The sequence below is a fragment of the Macrobrachium nipponense genome, chromosome 2 (genome assembly GCF_015104395.2).
Source record: "Macrobrachium nipponense isolate FS-2020 chromosome 2, ASM1510439v2, whole genome shotgun sequence".
NCBI lineage: Eukaryota > Metazoa > Arthropoda > Malacostraca > Decapoda > Palaemonidae > Macrobrachium > Macrobrachium nipponense.
Genome location: NC_087201.1, coordinates 155,092,545 through 155,105,197, shown reverse-complemented (window position 1 = coordinate 155,105,197; position 12,653 = coordinate 155,092,545). Strand labels below are relative to the sequence as shown.

The 12,653-nt window shown below is 35.5% G+C and overlaps 1 protein-coding gene across 3 annotated transcripts in view; it reads left to right on the top strand.

Moving 5' to 3' along the window:
• LOC135221053 (VWFA and cache domain-containing protein 1-like) overlaps nucleotides 1-11,231 on the top strand; it is a 96,274-nt gene extending 85,043 nt beyond the window's left edge. For all 3 annotated transcript variants that reach the window (XM_064258793.1, XM_064258794.1, XM_064258795.1), the window contains exons 22-23: nucleotides 190-375; nucleotides 7,743-11,231. In XM_064258793.1, coding sequence (XP_064114863.1) covers nucleotides 190-375; nucleotides 7,743-8,134 — 578 coding nt within the window. In that variant the 3' untranslated portion in view covers nucleotides 8,135-11,231. The remainder of the gene's footprint in view (nucleotides 1-189; nucleotides 376-7,742) is intronic.
• The last annotated feature ends 1,422 nt before the right edge of the window (nucleotides 11,232-12,653 follow it).

Here is a 12,653-nt window from a genome sequence, read left to right as displayed (position 1 = left end):
ATCTAGCGGTTGCCGCGAGTTTTGAAAATTCTGCCAGTGCGAACAGAGAATATAGCTATATATATACCTGCCAGGTAAGTATACATGAAACTTTGTTATATCATAATAACATCATATTAAGAGTAAAAAGTAGTAAACCATTTTGTCCTTAAATTACTGAATTGGTATTAAATGTAAAAATTCTTACAGTTGCGGGTGGAATCATGGCAGTCTTCCTTGTGGTAGCATTGGCAGTTTATTGCTATCGACAGCACGTAGGAGGGAGCAGCCGTTCACTCTACACTCCAGCAAATTTTCAGTCTCGTCCACACCAACATCCAATATATCAACCAGAACCAACACATGAAATAGATAATGCTGATGAAGACCTTTTAGGTATGTTCATAGTTTTAACTTCAGTCTATTAAGATACACATTTGTTTTCTCACAAATCTGTTACTTTTACCAAACCCAGCTTGTAGGTCTGCAGAAACTCTAGTCGTAGCAAAAAGAGAAAGGTCAATGCATGTGCATCTGGTGTCCTCAGGTCCCCTTAGGCAAACTCTCACTTCTTGTTTGCATGTTGGCTGGTTAATTGTACACAAGCACTTGTGCATTTTGCCTACGACTCTATATATGCTTTCCCTTACAGTCTAAAGGTCATTTGCCATTAACTTCCCTTATCAAGTTAATCACAATCATTTTTTACATTTATCAAAACAATGATATTTAACCCTTAAACGCCGATGCGGTATTTTAAAAATCGTCTCCCGTATGCCGGTGGCGTTCGCGAGTGAGCGCCGAAGTGGAAAATTTGTTTTTTTCCAAAAAATCACAGCACGCTTAGTTTTCAAGATTAAGAGTTCATTTTTGGCTCCTTTTTTTGTCATTGCCTGAAGTTTAGTATGCAACCATCAGAAATGAAAAAAATATCATTATTATATATAAATATTGGGATATATGACAGCACGAAAAATTTTTTCATATATAATTGTATACAAATCGCGCTGTGAGCAAAACGGTTAAAGCTAACAAGTTAATTTTTTTTCGTTGTATTGTACACTAAATTGCAATCATTTTGGTATATAACACATTGTAAAACGATCAAGACAACACAGAGAAAATATATTATCACAAAATGATGTATGAATTCGTAACGCTCGGACGTAAAAAAAACCGGTTTTCAAAAATTCACCATAAATCGAAATATTGTGCTAGAGACTTCCCATTTGTTGCAAAATGAAGGTAATTGATTGAATATTACTAGACTGTAAGTGTTGAAGCTTACAATTGCAGTTTTCGACCATTTCGGTCGAGTCAAAGTTGACTGTAGGACAAATTTTTTCTATTTATCGTTATTTATATGAAAATATTTCAAAAGTGATAAAAGCTACAACCATAGGTTGTTTTTTGTTGTATTCTACATGAAATTGCGTACATTTTCATATATAAAACTTTATGTAATGGCTAATTTAAAAGGTGCAAACATTACGACAATTGGACGAAAAAATTTAAGATTTTTTCGGAAGAGTTACCTCGCGGACGTAAGGAAAAAGTTTATTTCATAAATTCACCATAAATCAAAATATTGTACTAGAGACTTCTAATTTGTTGCAAAATAAAGGTAAATGATTGAATATTACTAGAATGTAATTGTTTTAGCTTAAAATTTTGTTTTTTGACCATTTCGGTCGAGTCAAAGTTGACCGAAGGTTGAAATTTTGGCACTTATCGTTATTTATATGAAAATATTTCAAAACTGATAAAAGCTACAACCATGGGTTGTTTATTGTTGTATTCTACATGAAATTGCACACATTTTCATATATAAAACTTTATGTAACGGCTAATAATAAAATGGTGCAAACATTACGACAATCTGACGAAAACATTTCTGATTTTTTTCGGAAGAGTTACCGCGCGGACGGAAGGAAATTTTTTTTTTTTCATAAATTCACCATAAATCGAAATATTGTGCTAGAGACTTCCAATTTGTTGCAAAATAAAGGTAAATGATTGAATATTACTAGAATATAAGAGTTTTAGCTTACAATTGCATTTTTTGACCATTTCGGTAGAGTCAAAGTTGACTGAAGGTTGAAATTTTGGCACTTATCGTTATTTATATGAAAATATTTCAGAACTGATAAGAGCTACAACCATGAGTTGTTTTTCTTTGTATTTTACATGAAATTGCGCACATTTTCATATATAATACTCCATGTAACGGCTAATATAAAATGGTGCAAAAATTATATCAAAGTGACAAAATAATTTCTAAGATGTGTCGCTGATACTTTTTAGTGCAAGTAGAAAGAAATTCGCGCTTGCGTGCCTGGGTAATGATGGTAAACAAAACAACGCCTTGATCCGTGAGCTCCCAGCATCCCCCAAGGCGTGTGATTCAAAAGTTTTCGCCTAGTAGGCCTATAACTATTCTTCCGCGAATTTTTAAAAAAAACTTTTTTTATATCGACGTACCATACGTCCAATCGGCACCCAACAGACAATTTATATCGACGTTTAATACGTCCAATCGGCGTTAAAGGGTTAAGTAGCCTTAATTATATGGAAACATAAAGCGGTCACTCTGTTGTCATCTGCCTTTGGCATGTCAATCAAGACATCGGTCAATCGACTTCTGCTGCTTCGTGATTTGGTGTAAACGAATTCTTTGATAGCTCTTTATTCAGCCATTATTATGTAAACATACATATAAATAATGCAAATGACTGGGAATAGTATATGTCAGTGAATCATATACAAAAATAATGTCTGACCACAGTAAACCCCTAGAAAGAGTGTGGAAATTTTTTTCCACTTTTGGTTTGGCAGACTGTAAGATAATATAAAGACCCCACTTCTGCACACAATCATCTTGTGCATTAAAACTTCTATGCCGAAGGCCATATTTCCACAACATTGATGTGCACTCTAAATGATCTCTATGAGGTACCTTCCAAGTCCAAGAGAACGACAATGTAGGTGCCAGTTTTAGCTTATTCTTTATGATGTACATTGTCAACTATTTCAAATTCATGTTGAGGTTGTAAATTATAAATTAATAAGCAGCAGCACCATTACTAGCAAGCAATACTAAGTACCACCATGTACCAGTGCCAGATCCATCAATCAGCACTACCAGTGCTAGCCATCATCAGCAAATGCTAATACCAGCAGTCACCAGTGACAGCACCTGCCAGAGCCAGCACCTGCAAAACACCAATGCCAACACCTGTGCTGGGCAGTGCCAGCCTCCTCTTTCCCTTTTATCTGGAGCAGGGATAACAACAGCTGGTGTAGCAAGAATACCAGCAATTGATAGCCCAGTAAATCTAGCACCAAAAAGGGGTGAACCCAGGGAAAATTGCAATATTAACTAAACATGAGTTTTTTGGTGTGCTAGGGTCATCTATACAACATACTAAAAATATAATCCTTTAGTTTTGGTGGAACATGGTTTTCTGGGCCTCTGTGTGGCCAACAATGTGGATCGTAACTTATGCACCATTGATGGTAAAGGAACTTTCCATGGGATGTGGATAATTGCCTGCATCACCCCATCAGTCATGTCAGCTACAAAAGTACCCCAGATAAATGTAACAATGAAAGATTTGGAGGAAGTCGGGCAGATCAACATCAGACATGTTCAGAGATCCAATAATATGAAGGATCTTACTTTTTTTGAAAGTGAAGAGAGTGGTGAATCAAGTTTTGGCTTCTAATATTTTGTGGAAAATATCCATGTCACTTGGGAAGAATCCAAGAACTGGCTAGTCTGGTATGATGAGGATGGTCCATGATGAAGCTGATTTCCCAGGCCAGTCTTCTGTGATGTTCATGCCCATGGTTACTCTAGTGACCTAATCTGTCTGAATTCAACATTGCTCTTTGTTATTGAACATGCAGCTCATTATGGTTATACAACAGTGCTCACATTCGACCAGCCTTTGTACTGGAAGGCAATGATGATAATTGCAAATGAACCTGAAGGGAGTCTGCGTAAGCCAGTTGTTATTCGACATGGCAGCTTTCATATTATCCTCATGAGCTTCCTCGGCTCACTAGGGCATCTGATGTCAGGATCAGGCTTTAAAGAATTGTTTGAGCTAGTTTATGCTGAAAATGCAATACCAGAGATGTTGAATGGAAAAGCAGTTGCACATACTGTTCAAGGACATTTCATAGTCGATGGAGTCCTTAATACACTGATAACATCCAAAACTTTTCACATAAAACTACCATCAAAAGATACTACACCTGATGAAAGTGGCTGTGAAATTACAGATAGTTGTTTTGGTGATAGTTATGAAATGCCAGGTGGAGGCAATGGAGTTGTATGACAATGCTGTATTAGGAGCTGTGTGGAGCTGGAGGAGTCCAATTGTCTAAAATTGATACTGAATGCCCACAAAGGGAAAAATTAGAACTGAAGGGAGACCGAACTGCACAGCTGTGACTACAACATAAGGAGATGGTGGCTCTTGTCCGGAATCTATTACGATCTGAAAGAACAGGAAATTGGTTGCTTCATCTTAAGCATTTCATTGAAGATGGCCTCCAAGTTGTCTTCAGGTATAATGCATTCTGGGCTGGACCCCGACCTGATCTCATAATTGAACATTGATGTATAGCATGAAAACTACAGGTGGCATCACCTAAGGACGAGGAATGAGCGAGGTCAGCGCCTAGTGTGGGTGATGTCAAATCATGTTACATCTGAAGTCAATCTTGCAATGTAGCAGCTGAAAAAAGTGAATTATGTGACCAGTGAGCAACACAAAGTCCTACAACATGCACGTCTCAAAAGGGATGTATCTAAAACAGAGATTCTGAGCTTACTAGAACTGAAGAGCCCATTCTTAGGAAGTGAAGGACTGGTTAACATAGTTAATGGTGTTACAGCCAATACATCTGCAAATGTTGACAATTCAAAAGAAACAGGTCATAATATTCTTAAGGAGAAAATATTATTGGATTTTCCTTCAAGAAGAAATCTCAGCAGTTCTAATGGATTCATAATCGTGGACGGTCCCAAGAACTGTGTATATTTGTTCTGGATGGAGGTGTCTTGCCACAGAGAATACCTTGGGACACTGGCAAAACATGTAATGCTATTGTACAGAACTACTCTGACTAATGGACAAGTATACCCCACCTGCAATAGTTGTATTTGACGGATACAGCAACACTATCAACCAAAGATCAAGCACATAGACGAAGGAATTGCCGACCTGGAAGAAAGGTGACTTTGACTGGGGAGATGGTCCTTATAGTGAAGAAGCAGTAGTGCTTATCAAAATGGGAAAACAAGCAGCAATTCATCAACCTCCTAACTGAGAAACTACAGGCAGATGGAATCGAAGTTCACAATGCACAAGGAGATGCAGATCTGTTGATTGTCCAAACAGCTGTTGCTACATCACAAAAGGTTTCTGCTGTAGTTGTTTGAGATGATACAAACTTGATTGTACTTCTTTGCTACCATGCAAAAGATGCTAAACTGCACTTCATGCCAGAACCAAAATGAGCATGACCAAGTTGCCACAAGTATTTGGATGCAATATTCTCTTTCTTCTTGCCATCTTGGGATGTGACACTACTTCAAGGATATTTGGCATTGGCAAAGTTGTTGGACTGAGGATGATGAAGGAGGATTTCAATTTATGAGAGCAAGCAGAGGTGTTCTACAACTCAGATTCTTCAAAAGACGCTGTTGTACAATCGGCGAAAAGGCTTTGGTTTGCGTCATCAAGGGGAATGGAGATGATACTTTCAATGCTCTTAGATTACGCTATTTATTTTACACTTGTCACACGAAGCAAGACCTCTGTTCACCCTCAGAAGCTCCCACCAGTTCTAGTTCAGTCTGAAAAGGACATTGCTGCCAAATTTCTTCTAGAACTTATCAGATTTCAGTGTAAGACTAAATGCAGCACATTAAGATGCGAGTGCTGTCGTCAATGTCTTCACTGCTCCATGTTGTGCTCACAATGTAGGGAAAACTGTTCAAATACATTAGGAGATGAACAGGATGAAGAATTGGACACAGATTAGATTTTATTTGACGCAACTGATGAGCGACTAATATAATTGATTGTATCAAAAATCTTGGTAGTTTGTGTTTATACAAGCAGAATAAACATTTGATATTCTATATTTTGTCTTTCGTGGTAATTTAATGAAGACATATAATACTAAAATACATAGACTTCATGCAAAAAAATAAAAGAGAAAAAAAAACCATATCTCTAGAGGATCTTATTTTGATGAACTTTTTGTGGTGGTAAATTGGCTTAGGTATAAGGAGCAGTGTTCTATTTTATTGGAAAGAGCAACCCCCAAACCTAGGAATACAAGAAAAATTTGTAAAATACCATGGAAACTGCCAAAGATATCTCAATTCTTGGTTTTTTCTTCGAGATTTTAGACGTCACAGTTTTGCTCCCTCTTAAAAACTATGTTCCACCAGTTATATTAAATTAGATCTTTAATGTTGTTTCTGTTGCAGAAAGGACACCAAAAAACATGTTTCATTAATATTGCAATTTCCCCTGGGTCAAACTATGTCTTTACTGGACTATGATACAGGAAGAGTTCCAGCTGCACTTGCAGCAATAACAGCAGCAGCAGTTGTAGCATGACCTGCACCAGGGAGTACAGCAGCAGCTTGAGGATTTGCCCTTTTCATAACCTTGTATGGGTAGTTTTGGTGTTAGCAGATGCAACAACCTAATTGCAGCAGTAAGACTAAAGTTATAGTTATGGCAAGAGTGAAAAGTGATTGAAGGGTATTTTTTTCAAAGGCAGTTTAAGGGATTGATTATATATCAGTTTATTTGGTGTTATTTTAGTTTTATTTTCTGTATTGATAAAATGTGGGCATTGTTCAATGTATGGGAAATGTGTTTGATTCTAGAAAATGTCTTGATGTATTTAAGTTGTGTTGTGATGTCTAAGGATGTAATGTCATAGAAGGCAAGATGGCAGTGGCGTGGGGTGGAAATGTAAACAAAACAGTGCGGGCACAACAGGAGACATGGATGTGGTGTTTGGTCTGGTAGGAGAGAGCTTGCTATCTTATGGGAATTTGTGGGTTATAAGTCTTGTTGTGGTGTTGTTCAGTCTTAAGCTGGATTATACTAGGACTGAGGAACGTGAACAGGTGGGTAGATTGCATGAGGGACGGATCCATGAGTGAACAATGGGAGATAAGATGGAGAAGGTATTGTTCAAAATTTATCAGGATACAGTGTGAGTATAAAGGATAGAGAGGACAAGTCAAAGATTGACTTGTGGTGTGTGGAGAAGTGAAATATCCAGGGATAGAGATAAGAATGAGCTTATGTAAAAGATAAGCTATTGGAGAATTTCAGTAAAATGAAAAATGCTAATGGAGAATTACAGTAAGATGAAAAACTGTTTTAAAATAGGAAGAGAATCTAGTGAAAAGATGAGAGATTTTTTAATTACCTAGGTATGAAACAGCAGAATTAGTGTAACAGAGCGATGGGGAAAAGCATGCTTGAAGGAGAAGCTAAGGGTTTTCATGTATTGGAACAAGCAAATCTCACAGAAAATAAAAAACACCAATATATATCAAGGACTACAACTTGTATTGCCTTCTAGGTGATCAGAAATGTTTTCCAAAAATTGTAGGAATGAAGTGGATAATTCAATCTAGTGTAAGAATTATGTAAGGAGAATAATAGTTTACTTGTATAAAACAAGTTTTAGGTATTAAAATTTTAAATATTTTACAGGTGATGTCTCTGGCCTTGGCTTAGGAGCAGCTGCTACCATTAGTCCATATCGAATGAATCCTGGTTACCGCCGTCCTCCTGGTCAAGCAGACTCTAGTGATCATGGGTATTCTACGATGACTCCACATGATGATTCAGAAAACCTGAACTACACAGATTTGGGAGGTATAGTTAGTCTTCCCTCTCTTCCAGTATCTAGCATGTTGGATGACCCCCCATCTTCATCAGGTTGGTCCCCTCCATCGTCTCCTTTACCTCAGAAGACAGGAAATCATCTCGCTGAAGATGAAGACCCACATGATCCCTCTCACACATTGCTGTCATCACGTAAGCAAAATGGACCAAATATTGTCATAGTACCAGTAATTGTACATATGGTTGACACAGTTTGAATATTAAGGCATACTTTTAGTACTCAATCTTTTTCTAAAAATATAACTGTACTAGCATAAGTCGATTTTTATTTTGAAGACAATAGCAACATCTTTAAAAAGACAATAAAGTTAATGCTCTATTGCTAGTTTGTCAAAATACATGAGGCTGGAACAAATAACTTAGTCTAGAGCATATTAAAATGCATATTGCATGGATGAAAAGTAATCAAAAAATGAATTTTCTAAAGCACAAACAACCCTCCAGTTTACAAAATCAATTGGTGACTCAGCCTCCATTTGTCTTGTAGTAGTTCCATATGACTGTGTACAAGGTGCACAAAGCATATTACCTCTCTTAATATTAGGTTTCTAAAGGCTAATTTTAAGAATTAAGCTTCTTGTATGGATGGGATTTACAAGTCTATTACCTTTTATACAAAGGATGTAGTTCAGTCTAGTCTTTAGCTGCAGCTAATGTTTTTTAATCATTTTAGCCATAATTTTTTTTTGTGTCTGGGTTACTTATTTACCAAAGATGTAGCATTTTGCAAAACTAGTAGTTTTTTATTGAATTTTAACTATCATGAGCAGTGCTCATATAGTAAATGATTAATGTGAGAATAATAGGAGTTTGACCATTGAAATTACTATGTAATCAAGTTCATCCATTTTGTTAATTTTCACTTTATGTTCAGTAATTTCTCATTTATGCTAAATGGTGGAAAAAAAAATTTTTTTATAGGCACAGGAAAGCTTTTTTGTCCTTTATATTCAGTTACTAATGTATTGAAACCTTTCGATCTTTTCAAGCAGTTGAAAACCAAGATGGTCATTCTCCTTTATTTCTTGTCCATCACATTCTTTGAAGTTATTCAAAGTTGGTGATCTGTGATTCACTATAATTATTTTAAATTGTCTAGTGAGCATGTGTTGTAAATTGCAGATGTACTCATTTTTCTCTGCCTTTATCTGTATTAATACAGATTAATTATAAGTTGTGTATGAACTTGTATGTGTTCTTTCATATTTGTTTGATGAGTTTATTCTGTTATGAAAGTGATAATTCCTATTCTTCCAGTGAGATGTATATAAAAATTTTATTTTTATGTTTAAATGCCATTAAGACATGCACCTATTTTTGTTAGGAAATTTATTTTTGAAATACTGCTTGACAAATACTTTGCACAGCAGCTATATTGAAAGTTGCATGTCGATACCCTAATTTGGTATTTGATTAATTTTATTTTTACACAAGTGCCACTTTTGTCTTTCTTTCTGTCTTTGTTATGCATAACAAAATTAACATATTTTTTGCATAAAAGCCAAAACTTGACTGTGACGTAAGATGAGGAAATGCATCAGAATTTGGATCCTTACCTAAAATCAGAGTTACTCTGAGCTTTATAGACTTAAAAAATCAAAATACCTTAAATTGTAAATTTTAATGCACTGTATTTTCTATAACACTCCCACTTTGCATCTGATTCTTAGCTCTCAAGTAAATATGATTTATTAATGTAACTTCCCCCCCCCCCCTGTTAATTCTGTGTATTTAAAATCTTATAAAAAATCTCAATTCTCTCAGCTTGGGAATTTTTCTTATGATTTATGCTTTCAGTATATTGGTTGCCATGTATACTATGTTGGATTTTTGTAAAAATTACAAAAAGCTGGGTAGATGAAAAATTATTGATAGTACGGTACAGTAATACTAAAGTTTTATACTACATAGAGAAATCAACGTTAAATTTTTTATAGTAATAATAAAGTTTTATATGTAGAAAAGTCAGTGTTACTGTCATTAATTTTTAGTGTTAATTTTTTACTACATAACTTAGGTGTTATGTTCCAATATCATGGGTAATGTGATCTTTTTATTGCATGCATATGTATTTCTTGCACTCTAAAACTGAGTTTCATAGAAGACAGATGGTTGACTCAAGATTATTCAATTTACTATATATATTTATTGTGTGATAACTATAATCTGGTTGAAAGGACCGTGAACTAATTTTAAATCCGGAAAATTTAATTGAAGTTAGTCACAAGTATATATATTAGTTCTTGTAGCAAAGTATGGCGACTGTGATAATTGTGATGATTCATATTAAATTTCTTTCACATACTACAGTTACAGAGCAGTTGAAATTTTAATTATCTTTTCTAGAATAGAATTTCAAATTTATTTTTATAGGTTTAAATTCCAGTGTACAGGGTGCACCTTATTTGTTTCCCTCTCTTTTTGCAATGAATATTCTCACAAATGAAACATTACTAGCCATCAGGAAAAAACTAGGTGTAATCTAGCCTAACGTCTTTGTCCTTGAAATATTACCACATTCTGTAAATTAAATTATTGGGATTAATGAATGAAAACATATTTCCAGTTTGAGATTCAAGGAATTTACAGTTTTGTTACACTTTATATTTATTATTTTTAACTAGGGACATTATATCCTAATTTTCAAAACCTTTTTCTTTTCTGTTTGAAATTAAAATTTCTAGTGACAAACCAGTGTATTGTCACACCTCTTCATTATTGAGGTTTTAGAAAAAAGTGCTGGAAATAAACAGTTTTTCCTTGGAAGAAAATCTCTAAATGGAACTTTAGTTGTGAACTTCATTTGTGAAAAATTTTTGTGAACTTAAGTTACTGGAAGTTTAGTTGCATTTCGGATCAGTATTAAGATTTGGCTAATTTAGCTACAGTATTAAATTTCCTATAGTTAATTTCCATAGTACATAAGAGGTACAGGAGTAATGTATCTATTTAACCCATTCTCATGACATTAACGTTGTCAGAAATTTGTATGTAGACTCCATAATTATTTTTCAAATTTCTGTATTTAAGTATTTTTTCTTTCTTTCCTTTTATTAGATGGATTGTATGAAGTAGATATTAGTGTTTGCTCAAAGAATGTCTCTTTCAGATGATTTTGCCATATTTTTGTGCCATATATTTTTAATATTTTCTATACATTATGTACACATTTTGATAATGTCCCAGTGATTTGTAAGTATTCTTTTTGTTCTAGAGGTAATGGGCCATGATGGCAGTTAACTCATGAGCAGCTGTTCATTCTAACTCGAGACCATAAATTTATGTTTGATTTTTGCCTTTTGTTTTATTTGTAATTTTCTCCTTTGTTGACCATTACTCAGAAAAATCTATTCATATCCAAAGGTAAAGACCCAGTTGTCTGTTGAATGACTGACTAATATAACCTCCTTGAGGTGTTGTGCAGCTGTGAGAAGAATCTCATCTGACTGTAGGACATATTTTAAATAAATTTGTAATTTTCATAATTAACAAACCTGCAGTCTTAACATAAGGGAAAAATTCTTTAGTGCCTGCTGGAGTCCAGTCAAAAAACTACAAGGAATTTAGTGGCAAAGGGAGTTAGCCAAAATGGCAGTGAGGAGGAGGCTTCGCTGACCTCCCTCGCCCCATCTCGGCTCCATCACATCAGTCTCCTTATCCCAGGCAATTGTATGAGGGGTGGCTTGAGGTTGGCGATATATGTTAAGACCACAGGTTTGTTAGTTATAAAAAATACAAATTGATTTGAACTTTGTCATTTGTTCATATGCAGAACAAACCTTTGGTCTTAACATAAAGAGAACTCTTGGAAGGAGGATAGAGAAAGCCCCTGAACCAACTGGAGGTTCAGCCAACCCTGGCTAACTTCCTGACCAAATTAGGACATAAATCCCTCTGATCTGTAAAGTGTAAGGTTACTTGCCAACCAGATATCTGGGTTAAGAGACAATGTAATTCTTGTTACACTCTTCAGGAAAATAAAGAACCTTAATTGTTTGAGACAACAAATCCACATTAGCCACCAACCTTGTTTGTTGTCATTTCCTCTCTCCCCTTGTAAGATAGAGGAAGGGACTTGCTTCCTTATATAGTTTGAATTGCATAGGAACAATAAATTACAACTAATCAAATGCAGTTCATTCACCTGTATCTGACCAGTTCCAGTACATGACGGATAATTTCTCTCCACTGCCCTCCAGTAGAGGAGAAAAAGAAAGAAAGAAAGACAACCAGTCATCCTATTCACTCTCACTTGCAAAACCAACTTCTTAGGTAAGATACAAATTGTCCCGATAGTGGCACTGGATGAGCTACACAATTTGTTGAGCAGCCACCACCGGACCCAAGGATCTGTGGGTAACATCCCGCATATAGAAGGATGTAAAGGTGGTTTGGCATAGCCATGTACCAGCCTTTAAAATCATTTGAACCAAGTTATTTTTGAAAGCGATGGAAGGGCCCAGACCTCTTAACATCTTGTGCTCTTGTAAGCATTGTATCGGCATCTGAATGAGAAGAAATGTAAGCCTGTTTGATTACTTCCATGTAGCCAAGAGGAGGTAGTATTCTTGGGCACTTCCTTCTTGTTCTGGCCTTTACTAACAAAAAGCCCTTGACAACCCTGTCTGAGATATCTAATCCTTTTTAGATTGCTATGCAGTGCCCTGAAAAGGAAATAAAAGTAATTCGTCTGGGTCATTACCAAAAATCTCAAAG